The 21,622-nt window shown below is 37.4% G+C and overlaps 1 protein-coding gene across 1 annotated transcript; it reads left to right on the top strand.

The window, feature by feature from the left end:
- The first annotated feature begins 1,692 nt into the window (after positions 1-1,692).
- Positions 1,693-21,421, top strand: fam20a (FAM20A golgi associated secretory pathway pseudokinase). Its single transcript, XM_052102145.1, has 11 exons — positions 1,693-2,489; positions 6,919-7,112; positions 9,795-9,845; positions 11,819-11,897; positions 13,409-13,501; positions 15,006-15,121; positions 15,218-15,398; positions 15,965-16,074; positions 16,288-16,369; positions 16,450-16,509; positions 19,360-21,421. Exons 1-11 carry the CDS (start codon positions 2,044-2,046, stop codon positions 19,625-19,627), a joined length of 1,680 nt encoding a protein of 559 aa, XP_051958105.1. The 5' UTR covers positions 1,693-2,043; the 3' UTR covers positions 19,628-21,421.
- Positions 21,422-21,622: the final 201 nt, after the last annotated feature.

Below are 21,622 nucleotides of genomic sequence, written 5' to 3' on the forward strand. Positions count from 1 at the left end.
TCTGCTTTGCATAGTGGTGTTGACTAACAAAGATTTACTAAAGGAATCCCAAGCCCATGTTCATGATATACACTACAGATGAATGATGTTTTTTTGAGGGATTAGAGATCATGTGCCTTCAGAAGTGGTTTTCTTCTTGCCCTTTACGTACCAAGATTTGACCAGATTCCTTTAATCTTTTAACTATATTGTACACTGTAGAGGGTGAAATTCCCCAAATCCTTCAAATTTGTCTTTGGGGAACATTTTTCTCAGTTCATCTCAGCATCAGTTGGCAAATTGACAAATCTCGAATTATCTTTGCTCTTGAAGTACTAGGCTGATTTTGGTGGCTCCCTATATACTATGACACAATTGCATCACCTGTCTAACATCTCCTGTTTCCCATTGTCTTGTTATTTCAACACGTCAAATTGTTATTAGTCTTAAATTGCCCATCTCAACGTTTTTGGAGCGTGTTGCAATCATTTGATTTGAAATGACATTTGAAATATACATAAAAAAAAAAAAACTATGAAATTCACAAGGTATGTAATTTTTTGTTGTAGTGCTTTAAATATAGCAAAGGCTGAATATAATGTACAAATCTCTCCTTTTAGTTTTTATTAAAAAATGTTATACTGTCCCAACTTTTTGGGAATTGTACATTCAATCCGTTTTGGCAGATTACCAGTTCATCAACACAAAACCTTTTTTCTAAATTGCATGATTTGATGATACATTTTAATGCATTACATAACTAACTACACTTACAAGCTTGTTCAAGCGTGATCAAATTGTTCTGTACCTCAACTGATAGCGTGTTGCACTTGCGATGCTAAGGACCAGGGTTTGAGTTCTGAACATGTGAGTCGACACATAAGCCGAAAGTGACAAAGAAGCACCTCTAAATAACATGGTTCCTTCAGCAGTTGCATTTTTCATCTCACATTTGCTTTTTGTGACACTATCGGTTAGGTTTATGTTGAAGGTTTAGGGAAAGGAGGTAGGTTTTGTTGATTTAAAACTAGATAAAGCATTAACCTTAAAAACCTAATCTGTTTGAGAGAAAATTTAACACACTTTTAGCGCCACTCAATGGACATTTCACCTCGAAACTGCCGCAATATGTGTAAGGAACCATGCAATTGAATTTAGCAAAAATGTTACCAAAGTTGTGGCTGGTTGTTTTTGGATCTATTCTTCCAATCCCCGAAACACAATTGTTTTTAAATGATAAAGGATCTCAGAATTCAATTTCCCAGCCGACACGCAAACGCACACTATGTAGTCACACACCCAATCAAACGGCAGATGTTTCCGAAAACCACAGTGGCACAGATGCAGTCTGGGAAATACCTCCTTTGAGTCCCATCCACCTCCACAGCAGTTTGTTGTGCTGTCTCAATGAAACGTACACATTTCGCTGCTCCCTCCCCAACTAACGCTTGACGCAAATGCTTTACGGCCTTTTTATTTCTCTACTGTAAACATACAAAGTTTGTGTGTGCTGGCACTCAAGCCTGCTTTCCGTCTCATTCCTTTTCTCCCTGCCTCTCTCTCTCTCTCTCTCTCTCTCTCTCTCTCTCTCTCTCTCTCTCTCCCCTGTGTGAGTGTGTTTTTATCTGCGTGTGTGTTTTTTGATTGGTGGCTGTGTCTACATGGGAAATGGGATGGTGCATTTGGAATCTTGCCCAAAGGCAAGGGAAGCGTGATGCATCCACACTCCAATCTGTGAGACAGCCCGACAACGTGGCTGAAGGCAAAGAGAACAGTGTCTTCAAAGCAACCTCTCAGTCAACTTGACTCAAAGGAGCTCTGCTCTCTCTGAATCGCTGAACGAGCTACTATGATGACAACAAGCGGTTCTTTTGAATGGAATAAGAGGGGAAAATAATGATCTGGTCAGACAAGAAGGTACAGGACCTGTTGATGAGCAGAAAAAAAGCACTCTGGAGTGAAAGTCCATCTGCTTCAAGTTTTAGGAGAACATCTCTAGAAGCTGGAAATTAAATCAGATCATCCAACAACGTAGTTCTTTCAGAAACAAGCACTGTCCAGTGGATGTCCATCTGCTCTAACTTTGTTGAGAACATCTCTGGAAGCTGGAAGGAAAACCTGATATTCCAACACTGCAGTTCTTTTTGGTCACTGTCTGGAGACATGAGAAGAGACAGGTTACTGGTGGCCGTCACTTTGGTCACCCTCTTGGCAGCTGACATCCATTTTGTTCTTCTTCCCAGACTGAAAACCTGGTATTACCTGCCCAGAGAAAACTGCGCATGCTGGGATGCTAATGGCACAATAGGTAATGGAGGTACGGTAACTGAACTATTGATGTTGAACCAGAATTCCACCCGGGTTTCCACAGAGCACAGCTCCAAACTGGATCGATTGTTCATACACCCGCTGTACAACATCCATCTTCCAGAGCTGGGGCCCGATGAGCTGCTACTGCAGCATGAGGAGCTCATGAGTTACTACAAGAGGAAAGTGAGCCGCTGGGAGAGGTAAACATCAAGGCTTTAAATTTGTGCTTCATATTAAATAATGTGAGCGTTAACCGAGTCAGACCACTGTTGATCAAAATGAACAGAGAGGGAACTTAGGCTATTTGTCATACGTTTTAAGCCAATTAATATTTCTCAGCGTTGGTTTAATTTTGAAAGTCCATTTCATTACTCGTTCTCCAAAATCTGTTTGACTTTCTTTCTTATGTAGAAAACAAAAGGAGATATTTTAGTGAATATTTCCATCCGTCCTTTCGGCACAATGCCAGTGGATAGGGCCTCACTTTAAAGCATAAAAAAGGACCCAAAAGTATCATAAAAGTAGTCCTTGCGACTTGTGTCTCATAATCCAAGTCTTTTGAAGACATAAGTCATTTTTCAGTGTAAATCTTAAAATCCATTGCATTCATGAGCACTATGAGAGCGGCTCGTTTGTTCGCATGAGAACTAAAGGTTACAGAAATCAAGGTTACATTGAGGCACTTACATTGGAAATGAATGGGGCCAATTTTTGAAGAATTTAAAGGCAGAAGTGTGAATATTATAATTTTATAATTACCTACATTAGTTCTTCTGTTAAAACTCATGCATTATTTGAGATGTTTATATTGTAATTTTTGCAGTGGACTATTATTCTAGGTGGATGAACTACTAATTTGCTACAGACACTGTCACCATTGCAACAAAATGAGTTTACAATTAGATACAACTGTATACAGAAAGGGTTAAGAAGCGATTTTATCCCACTAAAATCATGCTATATGCTATCATTTTAAAATAGTGATTATTATTTTTACTTTTACGAATTGGCCCCATTCACTTCCATTGTAAGAGTCTCGCTGTAACCCAGATTTTAGCTTTTTTTAATGAAAAGGACTGGCAAGTTTTTAAACAAACGTTATGCCACAAAGGCTGCCGATTGAGCTTAACTTGTATTGAACCCGGAATATTCCTTTTAGTTGAACTATTCCTTTAAAGTCTTGTCTACGAAACAGCTTTTGAACATTTCCACATTTATTGCCCTCGAAATAAAGATACGGTTAATTTAACAAGGTTTGACCCTTCTGACAACATACAGCATCAAAGATAGCCACTGCTAAAAAACCAAAAACAAGCATTTGTGCAATTGGACTTTTGACTTGAAAATCTATAGCCCTTGTGACAAGTTCCCCTTGTGAAAAATAGGCCCAGTCTCCCTATACCACTATTATATTACTATAATTACACTGATATTACAGAAGGGAGCTTAAGCAATGTGATGTTTACAACCTCATTACTTTAATTTTATATAAATTCAGAGAAAGGGAATATTAAATTTGTAAACATCAGTTAGGACATTGAAAGAGCCAACAGATAAGAGCTTATTTTCTTTTCTTTTCTTTTTTTTTGTTTGCTGTGCACTTCGTTTGAATTGCCAGCAGTGCACATATCTATGAGTGTGACTGCCCTAGAGCTTTGCGACTACAGTATATTTCCTTAGTAGTGGCTTGATGTTTAGCTGCATACAGTATAGGTATATATAGCTATACACTCACTAAGCACTTTATTAGGAACACTATGGTCCTAATAAAGTGCAAGACGTGGTCTCATTCAATGTGTTGTGCATTCTGAGATTCTTTTCTGCTCACTACAATTGTACAGAGTGGTTATCTGAGTTACAGTAGACTTTCTGTCTGGTCGAACCAGTCTGGCCATTATCCATTGACCTCTCTCATCAACAAGGCATTTCCGTCCACAGAACTGTTGCTCACTGGATGATTTTTGGCACCATTCAGATAACTATAGAGACTGTTGTGTGTGAAAATCCCAGTAGATCAGCAGTTACAGAAATACTCAAACCAGCCCATCTGGCACCAACAATCATGCAACAGTTGAAATCACTGAGATCAAATTTTTTCCCAATTCTGATGGTTTATGTGAACATTAACTGACGCTCCTGACCCGTATCTGCATGATTTTATGCATTGCACTGCTGCCACATGATTAGCTGATTAGATAATCACATGCATATGTACTGTAGGTGTACAGGTGTTCCTAATAAAGTTTGCAGTGAGTGTATAGCTATAAATAATATTTGTTTTATTACCCCATTTGCTGCCCTGAGGAAATGGGAATTTCAGTTGAGTCTAGTAAGGGCATGATTATTTTTTTCTTTTGCAGTTATATGCTGCATTTTAGAGGCAGCAGTGTAGACAAATCAGTCTTTAAATTGCATTGGCAGTAATGCTTTTCATCAAGATGGGCAACACAATTATCTCCAGCATAATCAGTGGTTTGTCATAAACTGTCTACTTTAATCAGGTCTCGCTGGGCAGCATTTTGTTTGGAAGTTTGTGGGTCCAATAGTGGTCAGCATCTCTGATTAGTGGACGAAAATCACCTTGAAATGTTTCTTGCCAAACATTGTAACTAATTTTGTTTTAAGATGTAGACTACTCTTATTACAATGGTCTACACTGTAACTTGTGATTTATGAAACACTCTGATGAGACATAATGTGAGCATGTGGCCAGGTGTGATTGCTCAGCTAGCACAGAATGGCAGCAGAACTGTGAGTGTGGTAACTATGAAAGCAGAGAGTTGAGCATCCAGAATTCATCATTTAGAGTGGGTTCCTGCTGGGATGCTGCCACAGTAAACATTTCTTTCCATTATATTTGTCTTTTGACTAATTCCTCTACCTCCAGGATGTCAAGCCGATGCTTGTAGAGGTCGTGGTGACATTTTCTGAGAACCAATAGCAAATATTTGTTACATATGGGATCGATATTCTGTCACTTGGTGATTGTATGACTGCCAAGGCCTTAAGGTCATCATGAAATTAAAATGGACCCCATTTATTTTCTAAATACATATATTCTTGGTCTTAATATGTACAATTAATTCATTATTAGTGTTTGTCTTTTATCAGATCACCCACTGTAGGCCACTAGGGCTATTGGTCAATGTTTACCATTAGCCAACTATATATTTAGGCAATGTTTAAGGCAATATTGTTTATATTGCAGCCTTTCTAAAATCTAAACAGTAACACAGTAGCTTAATCCCAGTGAACGTTAATGTAATGAGCTAACAGCAAATGCAGAATTAAAAAAGACGTGTTGGCAGCAGACACATTGAGATGCTCTTGAGGGTGAATTTGACCTTGAATTAGACCTTTATTCACTGAGTGAGTTCTAGAGACTGTTGTGTGTGAAAATACCAGGAGATCAACACTGAGTGAGTTCTAGAGACTGTTGTGTGTGAAAATACCAGGAGATCAACAGATACAGAAATACTCAAACCAGCCCATCCTGTACCAACAATCATGCCACGGTCCAAATCTCTGAGATCACATTTTTCCACATTCTGATGGTTGATGCATAGGCGGAAGTCAGGCCCCCCATCTGAGGGTTGTCCCCCTAAAATATCATTAAAATATGTGTATTGTAAATAATATAATGATATATTCTTAAAATAATTGTTTAAGAAATAAAATACTACAAATGCAGACGGGGCAACAACAAAAAACCCCTTGGTGTCCCCTTCAAAAATTGCTCTTGAGAATTGTTATGTTTATTGTCCCCCCCAACATTTTGATGAAATTTCGTCCCTGGGTTGATGTGAACATTAACTGAATCTCCTGACCTGTATCTGCCTGATTCTATGCACTGCACTGCTGCCACATGATTGGCTGATTAGATAATTGCATGGATGATTGTTGGTGGCAGACGGGCTGGTTTGAGTATTTCTGTAACTGTTGACCTCCTGGTAATTTCACACACAACAGTCTCTTGAATTTACCCAGAATGGAGCCAAAAACTAAAAACATCCAGTGAGCGGCAGATCTGTGGATAGAAATGCCTTGTTGATGAGAGAGGTCAACAGAGAATGGTCAGACTGGTTCGAACTGACAAGGTCTACTGTATGTTTACTCAGATACCACTCTGTACAATTGTGGTGAGAAGAATATTATCTCAGAATGCTGTTCTGAGATGCGGGTTGGTGCTGTTTTGGCAGCACGAAGGGGACCTGCACAATATTAGGCTGGTGATATTGATGTTGTGGCTGATCAGTGTATATGTATATATATATAATATATATATATATGAGAATTTGAACCCAGAAACAATCAGTTGTTTCAAAGTTCAAAGTTAATTGACAGCTAACTAACTTTTTGTCTCAGCAAATTCAAATCTTTTTTTTCTTCATAATGTGAAAAATGTAATTACTATCACACACAATATCAAAAATCTGCACCATCACACATTATACTTAAATTCACTTGAAGGGTGACGAAGGCTATGATTGGATCTTTAGCCGTTAATTGAAAAATCACCCATGAATGGCAACTTTCATGTTTGAAGATACCACATTTCAAAATCTGAAAATATTCATCAGAATAAAAGCACAAACAATATTCAAACTCAACTCTCATTCTCCCCCATAGACTGAAAAAGTTCTACATTGAGGCGGCTGCTGCTTCAAACATCACTATACCTGTTCACCCCATGACCTTTGACTCTGAAGCCAGTTGGGTGCAATTTCACCTAGGGATCAACCGCTATGCACTGTACTCAAGAGATGACAACAGCATAGACAGACTGCTGCAGGATATGCAGATGGCCACTATCATCAGTGCAGGTGACAGTTTCCCTCTGATTTTAGCTGGAAAGGAAGCTTCAAATCATAATATGCTAATGTATTCTTTTATTGCAACCATTTTATTACAGAAAACTTGCTGTGCAATTACAATTAAAATATTACATATATATTGAACCTGAGACCATTGCGCAAGTGTTATTTCAAAATGTAGGCAGCTGCCTTGTAAGTCTCATAAGAGACATCTAAAGTGGCAAGAAAAAGTATGTGAACCCTTTGGAATTACCTGCGTTTATGTATAAATTTGTCATAAATTCTGGTTTGATCTTCATCTAAGATATAATATACAAATACAATCTGTTTGAATTAATAATGCACAAATAATTTATTTGTTCTTGTAAATATTGAATACATCATTCAAATATTCAGAGTGTAGGTTGGAAAGAATATGTGAACACCAAGGCTAATGATGTTAACAAAAGTTAAATAGAGTCAGGAGTTGGGAAACCTGGCATCCAATTAATGAAATGAGATTAGAGGGTGTGGGTTAGAGCTACTTTGACTTATAAAAAGCACTCAAACATTTTGAGTTTGCTATTCACAAGAAGCATCTGCTATTGTGGATCATACCTTGCAAAAAAAGAGATCTCAGCAGACCTATGATAAAGAATTTTTGCTTTGCATCTCAAAGAGCTTAGATATTCATCTGTCCACAGTTAGACAAATTGTCTGTAATTGGAGATTCAGTACTGTGGGTGCTCTCCCTAGAAGTGGCCGTCCAGCCACCACAGAATGCTCAGTGAGGTTAAAAAGAATCCTAGCATGACAGCTAAAGACTAGAAGGAATCATTGGAACTGGTTAACATCTCTGTTCATGAGTCTACTATATGGAAAACATTAAACAGGCATGGTTTCCATGGCAGGACACCACGAAGGAAGCCTCTGCTTTCCAACAAAAATATAGATTTGCACCTGAAGTATGCCAAAGACCACCTTGACACTCAACAACGCTACTGAGACAATGTTTTGTTGACTGATGAAACTAAGGTTGTTTTGTTTCGGAAGAACACGCAACATTACATATGGTGTAAAAAAGGCACCGCATACCAACATGAAAACATTATACTAATGCTGAAGTAGAGTGGAGGGAGCATCATGATTTGGGACTGCTTTGCCTCTTCCGGTCCTGGACCGGTTGCCATCATCAAGGAAAAGTAAATTCCGAAGTTTATCGAGATATCCTACAGGATAATGTCAGGGTGGCTGTGTGCCTGCTTAAGCTCAGTGGAAGTTGTGTGATGCAGCAGGACAATGGCCTATAACATCAAATTAAATCCACTACAGAATGCCTTAAAAAATACCCAATAGAGATGCTGTGAAATTACCTCAAGAGAGCCATTCACAGCAGACATCCAAAGGCCAAAGGAGGATCAACCAGTTATTAAATCCAAGGGTTCACTTACTTTTCCCACAGCACTGTGAATGTTTAATGGGATGTGTTTAATAAAGATATGAAATATAATAATTGTTTTTTGTGTGTTGTTAGTTTAAGCACATTGTATTTGTCTATACTTGTGACTTTGATAAAGATCAATATATGCATAAAACCAGCTAATTCCAAAGGGTTCACATACTTTTTCTTGCCACTGTATATAGGCAGCAACTCTGCCTGTCAAACAAATAGCACTCCAAATGCAAAATGCATAGAAGACTTTACTCACAATTGATTTAGATACAGTTTGCCATTAGCTTGTTGCTAAGCTAACATCACAGTACACTAATAAATACATGAATACTCTAATAAACATGAAAATACACAGCACCCATTTTTTTAAATCTTAAAATAGTAAATTTAAATGGTCTGCACTTATATAGTGCTTTTTTCTAACCTCAGAGGTTACCAAAGCACTTTACACTGTGTCCTAATCACCCATTCACACACACATTCATTCACCAATGGCGGCAGAGCTGCCATGCAAGGCGCTAGCCTACCATTGGGAGCAACTTGGGGTTCAGTGTCTTGCCCAAGGACACTTCACTTCGGCATGTGGAGTCGTGTGGGCCGGGATTCGAACCGCCAACCCTGCAATTGGCAGCCAACCCGCTCTACCACCTGAGCCACAGCCGCCCTTTAAATGTAACTAGTTTTGTTGATAATAATTTTTAGGATTTAATTAATTATATTTATATAAAAAGTCTTGAATTTGCTCGCCATCTTGGCTGTAGATTTTCCTCTTAGCTCATCGCACTTCATTATAGCATTGACTTCTTTGTGAATACATGAGATTCTGCCTTTTGAATCTTGCCAAAACAAGGTGCCTTAGAAGGCAACATAATCATGCTAACTTTCTTTTGGTACAGCCTTCATGGCGGGAGCACGGGTATGATGCTTTACAGCTTACAGCTTACTGGGTTTTGAAACCAAGTATTATGCATTCAATTGTATCTTTGCAATATTTGGTTTGAAATACAATTAAATAGATGTTTTTTCTAAAGTGTTTTATGTTGAAGACCTTGTACAGAACTGGCATTTTTAATAATAGAATAAAAGGCAGTTAATAGAAACAGCAAATTATTTACAACATATTTTCAATGGGGAACACATTCTGACCACTATGTATGAATATCAGACAAGTGTTCTTGATCTAATTATGAGAATTTCTTCTAAAGGATATAGTTTATGATGTTGTACAATAATATAAGATATTCCTTTGTGTCTGACAGATTACACTCAGGATGAGAAAGCATTAAAGGGTGCATGTGACTGCTCTCAAGGTAAACATAAATTCTTTTTAACTACTGTTTTACCCTTGATTATATGATTGCATTTACCAGCATTACTAGTCTATGAACGGGCTCAAATTATAGAAGCCCATCTTTATTTTAAATCCAACCTCTCATATGTATTTTTCTAGTTACAATCACAGTAGTTATCACAGTAAACAACTAGTTTGAATGCTGTAGCTTTGACCAATACTTATTATTATAAGTCTGTAACAGGAGTAAATGAGCAAGGAGGCGGGAACCGGCTGAACAGTCAAAATAATGTTTAATGAAAACGTAAAAAGACACAAACATAAACACACACGGCAGCTGCGTGTGGCTCTCTCTCCCGAACTGCCGCATCCGGCTCAGCCTTATCCCTCTCCTCGGCTGATTAGCCCGATTGGGGGCTGGGTGTGCATAGTCACGTCATGGCGCCGCCTTCCTCCTCGTCACAAAGGCAGTGCTGTAAATAGAGTGAATGGCCCCTAACATCTAAAAGCAACCTAGTCTCATAGAGTGATTGTTAATATAACTGCGTTTTTGCAAACCGAGTTTTACGTGCCGCTTTCTATGTTTTGATGCAGTTTCCTTGCGCAATAAACACTAGAGGTGCAAAAACTGTGAGTTTTACTCACTTTCACACAAATCACGTGTACTATGGCAGTTTATGACTTAATAAACATGTATTTTTTGCTCTATTACTCACACCCTACTGTGTTATTTTAACAAAACACTCTAACTCTAACGCAACATTTGAAAAACACTTGTATTACAGACCCACCTACATTTACACACGTATTCCAACTTGATTGGCTTCCACTGTAGCTCACCTAATAGTGTTCGATTTTGGGCTCAGAGACTGAAACTTGGGCCCAGCCAAGGATGCTCGGAGTGAAAGTGAAGCGACACAAAATGACATGGTTGCTTCAGTTAATGCACTTTTAATGTCAGATTTGCTTTAAAAACGGTTAGTAAATCGGTTAGGTATAGGCATTAATTAAGCGCAAGGATGTCTGTTTTGTTGACCTCTCATTTATCTTTTAAGACACTATATTGGTTAGGTTAAGGTTAAAGTTTTAGGTTAGGGAGGTATGTTTTACACATTCAAACATCCATCTAATATTCACCTTAAAACCCATGTCTGATTACAACATCATCCCCCTGCTGGACAATTCACTGGGAAACTGCTGCCAAACGTTTTAAACGTTTAAGATCAGTCTGTCTAAAAGGCTATTTGCAGCCTTACTTTGATTGCTTGCGCCAAACCCTTGGTATGATAAGCAGTGATGAGAAAAAGAGAATGGCAAATGAAACCATTTTATAACCCTTTCAGAAACAACCACCACTGATGAAAGGCAAACAGTCTTGAAGTGTCTCTTTATCCCTTGCTGACCAGCATTTGTAGGTCCACCACAGTCTCCTTAAACAAACGACCAACTCTAAACCCCATCCACCACCTGCTCGTGAGCTCAGACAAATGAACCTATTGCTATTATTCTTTAGCATTTTCATTTTTAGCATCTTAGCATCCCAAATGAACTTCCGATGCATTTTTTAATTGGTTTTAATTTTTGTGTTGTTTTTCTGTTTTCACTCATGTCTTGTGTGTTATTTTTGAGTGTAATTGAGTTTGTAAACTATAGATATTATTGAGCAAGAGCGAAGCTAAAAGAAGACATTCAAACGATGCGGTTTAGGGTTGGCGGCAGCCTGCCATTGCTTCCCACAACCTCAGACAAAGCACAGGGAATACCACTGGCAGGGCGTAAAGTACACCGCAGGCACTAGTTATGTAAAAATCCCCCTATAATTAAACTATCCGAGTTGAAAGGTCTTCCCGGAGGAACAAAACAAATAAGATCTTACCGTCCAAAAAGAATAATTTCTTCTCATAGTCAGGTGTTATGCACTAAAATGCATGAGATACATTTAGATTACAAAAGAAATATGATAATGTACTTCCTCTCTGACTATCCAATCAGTGGTTAAGCCAAGTGGTCTTCATCTGAAGTTGGCACTGAAGCTCCAAGACTTTGGCAAAGCTATGTTTAAACCAATGAGGTAAGAATTAAAAATGAAAACTCTCCTGTATTTCACAACCCATATGACTATTTTCTTCTGTGGAACACAGAAGCTGAATTTTGGAAGAATATCCTGGCTGCTCTTTTGGGAAATGTGTCTGTCATGCTCCAACCATGACAAAAAAAGCATCATGAAAGTTTCATAAAAGTGATCAATACGCATTGTGCTCTATATTCCATGTCTTCCTAAACCAATATCCCGTGTTCAACAATTAAGCTCAATCGACAGCATTTGTGACATAATGTTGATTACCAGAAAAATATATTTCGACTTGTCCCTCCTTTTCTTTAAAAAAGCAAAGATCTTTTTTACAGTGAGGCTCTTACAATGGAAGTTAATGGGGCCAATCTGTAAACGTTAAAATACTCACTGTTTCAAAAGTAGAGCCACAAGACGTAAACAATTACCATGTTAAATGGTCTGCACTTATATAGTGCCTTTTTTAGCATTAGAGGTTACAAAGTGCTTTACACTGTGTCCCATTCACACAGACACACACATTCACGGTCATACACCAATGGCGGCAGAAATGTCATGCAAGGTTCTAGCCTGCCATTGGGAGCAACTTGGGGTTCAGTGTCTTGCCCAAGGACACTTCGGCATGTGGAGTTGTGTGGGCCGGGAATTGAACCGCCAACCCTGCGATTAGCGGCTCTACCACCACCTGAGCCACAGCCACCTTAAAATATAACATGATTTTAGTGTGATAAAATCACTTACTAACCCTTTCTGTGTAAAGTTATAGCCAATTTTACAACTCTGTTGCCATGACGACATAACAAACCCTAAAACAACTGTAAAAATGACCATTTAAACAACTTTAGTGCTCAAATAATACACAAGTTGTAACAGAAGAATTAATGTACTGTAAGTGTTTTTATAAAATTATAAGCTTCACATTTCTGCCTTTAAACCATTGAAAATTGGTCCCATTCACTTCCATTGTAAGTGTGTCACTGTAACCTCCATTTCTGCTTTTTTGGGAACAGACCAGTTTTTCAGTTGTTATTCACTGAAAATCTGCTCTACCTTTCAAATCAGATAAGGCACCATTAGACAAGCGGGGTCAGGTTTGATGTTAATGATGTTTGGCCACAAGATGCGTGAAAACCAATGCTACTTGGCATACTGTTTTATAGCCCATATGACTTTTGAAGTCCATTTCAGAGCTTCGGTGGAGGGGAAGATTTACCCTGAATAACAGCTTAACTTTTGATCTGTTCAAAATCTTTTGTATGAATTCAGAAGACTTAGAATAGAGCATGTTGACTATGTTTATGATAGCCCCAGTCCCCTTTCACTTTCATTATATGAAAAAATACTTCCAAAATACTCTTCAAAAATGTATCTTTGGTGTTCTACGGAAGACAGAAAGTCATACGGTTAAATGAAGGTATAATTTCCATTTTGAGTGAACTATTCCTTTAAAGGAATGCCGATATTATCAGCACATACACAAACTAACAGAAATGGTCCCTTCCTGATTTCAGACAGGAGCGACACGAAGAGACACCAGAGAACTTCTTCTATTTTGTTGACTTTCAGAGACACAATGCTGAGATTGCAGCTTTCCATCTTGACAGGTGGGGTGATACTGTATTCAACACAGTGAATGCTAACTGATAGACAGATGGAGTTGCAGCCTCAAGGGTATGAATAAATTATACTTTGAAGGATTCTGAAATGAGTAAACACAGATGAAATCCCTCAGGCACCAGCCAGTAAACCCATTGCGATACTCTACATCTTTGTTTAGGCTTGTTGAGACAATGAAGTTCAGTGTGATTAGTCTCACCAAAGCATATTTGGTCTGTTGTGTCAGACTGTACGCTGATGAAACCATAGGGCAGACTGAAACAGACAAAAATCAGGGTGTTTAGATTCAGACAACAAAAGGATTCACTACAGCAGAGTGCAATTTCTAAACAACAACAATAACAACTCAGGTCTGACATACCAGGTATGACTTATTTTATCAGATAGAGTGTATATATGCATATTGGAGAATGATAGATTGTTTGTGATAAACTGATGTTTGCAACCTATTAATGGTGTCAGCAAAGACATTTGAGACTTGGATGTCCCAAAATCCTAAAGCAATTCTAATTAAATTTCTATAATAATCTGGAACCGATTCTAAAATAATTAAATAGAATACAATAAAAATAAAATGAGATCCTAGTGCTAAGGAAATTCCAGTAAATACCTGTAAATGTATTTATAATTTATTTATTATGGATCTAGGCAAATTCTTATTTGATCCTTGATTAATGATTGTCTCCAAAGTATGATATGAGAATAATCATTAGCAATTCTTAAAGGGATAGCTCACCCAAAACTGAAAATGATCTCATCATTTAATCACCCTCCAATGTATATGAATTTCTTTCTTCTGCTGAACTCAAATGAATATTTTTTAGAAGAATATCTCAGCTGTGCAGCTCCATTGAATCCAAGTAAATAGTGGCCAGAACTTTGAAGCTCCAAAAAGCACATAAAAGCAACATAAAAGTAATCAATATGATTCTAGAGGTTTAATCCATGTCTTAAGAAGCGATGTGATAAGAGTGGGTAAGAAACAGATCAATATTTCAGACCTTTTTACCATAAATCTCCACTTTCACTTTCACATTCTTTTGTTTTTGGTGGTTCACATTCTTTGTGTATAATATTGCCACCTACTGGGCTGGGAGGAGAATTTATAGTAAAAAAGGATTTAAATGTTGATCTGTCTCTCACCCACACTATCACATTGCTTCTGAAGATATGGATTTAACCACTGGCTTACTTTTATGCTTCCTTTATGTGTTTTTTGGACCTTCAAAGTTCTGGCCACTATTCACTTGCATTGTATGGACCTACAGAACTGAATTATTCTTCTAAAAGTCTTCATTTCTGTTCTGCAGAAGAAAGAAAGTCTTAAACATCCGGGATGCATGAGGGTGAGTAAATGATGAGAGAATTAAAATTTTTGGGTGAACTATCGGTTACTGTTACAGTCTTATTTGTCGACAAGAATAATTTGAATATTTAATGCTGACTGAGATTACAAGTCATGAAGGCATGACCTGTGTGCATTGTGTCTAGAGTACTGGACTTTAGAAGAGTTCCTCCGGTGTCTGGGAGATTCGTCAATGTGACCGGTGAAATCTTGTACATAACTCACAATGATGACCTGCGCAATGTTTTCTTCACCTCTCCAGGTGGGAGCTATTAACTACTTATATTTAAATAAAAATAAACATCATTATTGGTTTTGTTTTACCTCAATGTAAGTTGTTTTCTTTTTCTCTGACCAGCCAACAACACATGTTTCTTCGCTAAGTGTTTATATGTGTGCAAGTCGGAGTATGCAGTGTGTGGTCACCCTGATCTTCTAGAGGGATCAATGTCTGCCTATTTACCAGGCCTGAGCATTGCTCCCCGTATCTCAATCCCTAATCCCTGGATACGATCCTACAGTTTCACTGGGAGAGAGGAGTACGCTGTGACTTTCACATACACACAGTCTCACTACTAACAGACTTGCATAAAGGCTTGCTTGTAATGCTAACATGAAACAGCACGTCATGCACTTTACTTACATGATATGATATTTTTCTGGGTGAAACTGGATATTCAATTGGAAATATTTTGGAGTGGGACTTGATTTTAATTAACTGGGAATTGACTGGATCATGAACATCAGCTAAAAAGTAAAGTTATTTTCAGAGGTGGAGAAAGTTGTTTGATAAAAGATTGACTTTTTTCTTTATTTGGATTATCATGCTCTGATCTGTAAATAGGGTCAGTTTAGATTTTATGATCATTTTAAGAACCAGATTCAGTTTAATCCTTATTTTAAAAAGGAAATAATAAAATCTAATTCAAGTCTTTTCACATCAATTTGAGCTTTTTATGTCATGCAGAACATCCTCCAACTTACCATCCAAACTAAGAAAGAAAAACTTATGTCATGCTCAAAAAGGGTTTAAAAGTTCTGTCTAGTCATGTTCACATGAGTCTTACAACTTGAAACAATTAACACTTTTTCTTGCTTTTTACAGGTGGGAGGTCAACCCATTATACTGTGAAACAATTAAAAAACTTTATCCCTACAGTTCTGGAAACAGACTTCTCAACATTATTGACATGGCAATATTTGACTATCTCATAGGCATGTAAACACATTTTCACTTTCCATATAAGAAGCCAGACAGAATTAGGCAATAAAAACAGTTTCAAACTTGCCAAGAAAAGAAATGCATTGGTAATGGGGTTTGCACCAAAATAAACATAACACTGACAATAAGGAAAACTTCAATGCCAAAGTTACATGAGCCAGTATCTTGACTACTGAGGGAAAATATCCGTTCCTTTCCAATTGTAGGAAACATGGACAGGCACCACTATGAAATTTTCACCAAGTTTGGGGATGATGGTTTCCTGCTACATTTGGACAACGCGAGAGGGTATGTGCTCATCTATACTCAATCCTTTTTTGCTGTTCATTATTATAAAAACAGATTCTTCAGCTGTTTGTTTGCTGCAGATTTGGACGATATTCCCATGATGAGATTTCCATTCTCGCACCCTTGACCCAATGTTGCATGTAAGGATCTTTTCAAATAATTTTATATTCAAAAATCTTGTTTACAGGTTGTTTGCATTGTGACATGCTACACTCTGTAAATACACACAATACAATACTTTTTCCAGACCTTTTGCATAATTTGGGAAATTTGCAGCTTGATTGGAAACGAGGCCCCAAAAAAATACTCTGGAAACAAGTGATACCTTGGATTTTCAGTTTTCTTCAAATATTACTTGTCTCAAACTTTCAAGCATGCTCTTCACTGACACTTTTGCTGACGTGGTTAATGAGTACACTAACTTTTAGGGGAAAAATTGTTTGGTGTGTTGGAAACGATGCTGTGGGACAGTCGTAATAATAAAGAAAAAAATGGTAGAAATCTTTTTCACACAATAAATATTGAAATAGTTGATGTCTGTTTCATTACTTGATTAGATTATTATAGTTTTAAATTGAATCATTTCTATTTTTATCATGTATTTTTATTGTTTAATTTTGAAAGTCTGGATCTTGGTCATGGTCAAAAAGATTTAATAATAAAAAAATTCATTTAATCGTAGAAAACATTCCCTGTCTTAGATCAGTTCGGATCACTATTTTAAGAATATAAAATGTCAAAATAATAGTAGACAGAATTATTTATTGCAGCTTTTATTTCTTTCATCACATTCCCAGTGGGTCAGAAGTTTACATACACTTTGTTAGTATTTGTAGAATTGCCTTTAAATTATTTAACTTCAGTCAAATGTTTTGGGTAGTTTCCACAAGCTTCTCACAATAAGTTGCTGGAATTGTGGCCCATTCCTCCAGACAGAACTGGTGTAACTGAGTCAGGTTTTAGGCCTCTTCACACATGCTTTTTCAGTTCTGCCCACAAATTTTCAATCGGATTGAAGTCAGGGTTTTGTGATGATCAATACCTTTACTTTGTTGTTCTTAAGCCATTTGCCACAACTTTGAAGGTATGCTTGGGGTGATTGTCCTTTTGAAGCCCCATTTGCGACTGAGCTTTATTTTCATGGCTGAAGTCTTGAGATGTTGCTTCAATATATCCAAAAAACTTCCTAATTTTGTGAAGTGCACCAGTCCCTCCTGCAGAAAAGCACCCCACAACAGGATGCTGCCACCCCCATGTTTCACGGTTGGGATGGTGTTCTTCTGTTTGCAAGCCTCACCCTTTTTCCTCCAAACATAACGATGGTCGTTATAGCCAAACAGATTTTGTTTCATCCGATGAAAGGAAATTTCTCCAAAAAGTAAGTTCTTTGTCCCCATGTGCACTTGCAAACTGTAGTCTGGATTTTTTATGCCGGCTTTGGAGCATTGGCTGAGCAGCCTTTCTGGTTATGTCGATATAGTACTCGGTTTACTGTGGATATAGATACTTGTCTACCTGTTTCCTCCAGCATCTTCACAAGGTCCTTTGCTGTTGTTCTAGGATTGATTTGCACTTTTCCCAACAAACTATGTTCATTTCTAGGAGACAGAATGCATCTCTTTCCTGAGTGGTATGATAGCTGCGTGGACCCATGTTTATTCTTGCATACTATTGTTTGTACAGATGAACGTGGTACCTTCAGACATTTGGAAATTGCTCCCAAGGATGCGCCAGACTTGGCTGATTTCTTTTTATTTTCCCATGATGTCAAGCAAAGATGCACTGAGTTTGAAAGTAGGCCTTAAAATACATCCGCAGGTACACCTCCAATTCATTACACCAAGGCTTGGCATCATTTTCTGAAATTTTCCAAGCTGCTTAAAGGCACAGTTAACTTAGCATATGTAAACTTCTGACCCACTGGAATTGTGATATTCAATTAAAAGTGAAACAATCTGCCTGTAATAATTGTTGGAAAAATGTGTCATGTCATGCAAAAAGTAGATGTCCTAAACGACTTGCCAAAACTATAGTTTGCTTATATTAAATCATTTTAATGACTTCAACCTAAGTGTATGTAAACTTCTAACTTCAACTGAACAAAAAAAAAGTAATTTGGAAAGTAACAAAACTGTATATGAAGGCCTGGTAAAAGGTTTCTAAGCAAGTTTTAAAGGGATAGTTCAGCCCAAAAATGTAATTCTCTCATAATTAACTCACCCTCATGGCATCCCAGAAGTGTATAACTTTCTTTCTTTTTCTGAAAACAAACACAGATTTTTAACAAGTGAATGGTTTGAAGGTCCAAAAAGCACATAAAGGCAGCATAAAAGTAATCCATTAGACTCCAGTGGCTTAATCCATATTTTCAGAAGCAATATGATAGATGTGGGTGAGAAATAGATCAAAATCTAATCCTCTTTTTTGTTTTACTATAAATCTCCACATTCTTTGTGTACATTGCCACCACTGTGCAGGAAGGAGAATTTAAAGTTAAAATGGACTTAATTATTGATCTTTTTCTCAACCACACTGATCATTTCACTTCTGAACACATTGATTTAACCACTGGAGTCATATGGATTACTTTTATGCTGCCTTTAGTTGTTTTTTAGAGCTTCAAAGTTCTGGCCATCATTCACTTGCATTGTATGGACCTACAGAGCTTTAATATTCTTCTAAAAATCCTAATTTATGTTCAGCAGAATAAAGAAAGTCATACACATCTGCAATGGCATGAGGGTGAGGAAATGCTGAGAGAATTTTCATTAAAAAATTGTAATGAATTTTTTTCATTTCATTCATTTAAAAAAGGTTTTTTAAATCAACCCATGGGGCATGAAATCGAAACACCTGTCAACTACCCTTATTCTACAATAAAACATTCCAGAACATCTTTATCATAGTTTTTTTATACAAGTAAAAATGTGAAAAAATGTGTTTTAAAATGTAACCTCATATATTGTTATGGTGGTCTTAACCTCTTACAGGATCAAGCGCTCTACGCTGTTGAGACTGAAGCTTTTGGCAAGTTCTGAGTACCGCCTGAGTGATGTCATGAGGGAGTCCCTCTCCCGAGACCCTCTTACACCAGTTTTGACTGAGCCTCACCTGCAGGCCCTGGACCGCCGGTTGAAACAGGTGCTTTGGACAGTAGAAAGGTGTGTGAAGAAGCTGGGAGAAGCTCAGGTTTTGGTCACAGATTTTGTGGAATCCACGAGAGGAACTACTATCCACCCAGGAGGAAATAACAGGTGACAGAGCGAGAAGGACTAGAGTTAGGATTCGAGGAAATAACTGGAATTGACAGTGTCCATGATTGTTTTTAAAGGGGCTGTAGTTCGCTTTACTAACTTCCACCAAACTTAAGGTGTGGCAGAAACTGTATGGAATGAGATGGGTCACTGGTATACTTAAGTATGGCAGAAATTGTAATGCTTAATATGCCATCTTTATGAATAGAAGTGCCACCTTACAGTTAGTAAAGCCAATCGCCTATTTGATAGAGACCTCGTCAGTTTTCATAGAGAATGTTCTGGCACATTAAAGAAATAATTCACCCAAAATTGAAAATTCCCTCATCATTTTCTCAAGCCATCCAAGATGTGTGTGACTATTTATTCTGCAGAATGAAAATTTTTAGAAGAATATTTCATCTCTGTAGGTCCATACAATTCAAGTGAATGGTGGCCAAAAGCACCAAAAATCACATAAAGGAAGCATAAAAGCAATATGATAGGTTTGAGTGATAAATATTTAAGTCCTTTTTTTTTTATCTATAAATCTCCACTTTCACTTTCTTTCACATTCTGAAAGTGACAGTGGAGATTTATAGTACAAAAAGAATTGAAATATTGATCTGTTTCTCACCCAAAGTGACACATCGCTTCAGAAGACATATTTAACCACTGGAGTCTTACGGATTGCTTTGATGCTGCCTTTATGTGATATTTGGGGCTTCAAAGTTCTGGCCAGCATTCACTTGCATTGTATTGACCTACAGAGATATTCTTCTAAAAATCTTTGTTTGTGTTCAGCAGAAGAAAGTCAGTCATACACATCTGGGATGGCATGAGGGTGAGTAAATGATGAGAGAATTTTCATTTTTGGGTAAACTATCCCTTTAAAGCCTAGGTCTGTCACAGAGACAGTTGTAATTTCTCAGGATTTTCTATTTCAGTGATATCTGTCAGATATTACAGACATTTTCTTTATTCTATTCCATTAAAAATATTTTACAGCACCTCTAAGTGGTTACAACGAGCATGTGCCTTTGATTTTGTTTTTTGGGATTAGATGGTTAATTGACTTCATAGCCAAAAAGACTGCAGTCAGTTGGAAAAGCTGCTAGTCGAATTAAAAACCTTGAGCCAGACAGATGATGCTTTGGCTGGAGACTGATAAGATCTTAAGATCACCTCACATCAGCAAACACACCATTTATGTGGTACTTTAAATGCACAGTGAAAAGCATTTCCTCTGATTATCTGTTCCTTTTTTGTAAGTACATCTTTGTACAAACAAGTATAAGTGGTGACTGAGCCTTTATGATGCTCTAGGACACAAATAGGATACATGAACACAGAGGTAGAGAGAGAGAGAGATAGAGAGAGAGACTGTGGCAATATCTACAGGATCAAAAAAGATACTATGGCTCATTTTCCAGACAGATCACAAGCGTATAATCCTTGGCTGTCTCATCTGGGCATACTTAACTGGCTGTCAATGAAATCTTACACAATGAACAAAACCAAATCATTTGAAGTGTCTAAACACAATGTGAAGCTTTGTTGCAACAGGTGGGTCACCACACTTTTCAATGTTGTGCTGTAGGTTGGAGCAAGCTTCAACACATCTCCATTACTGTCTGTCTAAGCAAGCAAAAATAGCTTAAGGTCTGTGGAAAAAAATTAAATACAAATCAAGTGCTTAAATTATTCCTTTCTGTAAAGTCAAGTGAAACAGAAGCCTGGCTTTAGTCAGACCTCACACTGAATTTGGAATTGATGTATGTACATAATCAAAAAATAAATAAATAAAACTGCTAAACAAATCCTGGTTACAGCTATTTATGGCTATTTGTCACATCATTCCCTAATTACATAATTTGCTGATTAATTAATCGCATATCAATATTTATTGCAAAAGCCCTTCAAATAAAGGTAATTTAGAACAGAATAAAATAATTATAAATATAAATGCATAATAAATATTTTAATTCAGACAATTCAAATACATTACATCATATACATG

The sequence above is a fragment of the Xyrauchen texanus genome, chromosome 33, assembly GCF_025860055.1.
Source record: "Xyrauchen texanus isolate HMW12.3.18 chromosome 33, RBS_HiC_50CHRs, whole genome shotgun sequence".
Lineage (NCBI taxonomy): Eukaryota > Metazoa > Chordata > Actinopteri > Cypriniformes > Catostomidae > Xyrauchen > Xyrauchen texanus.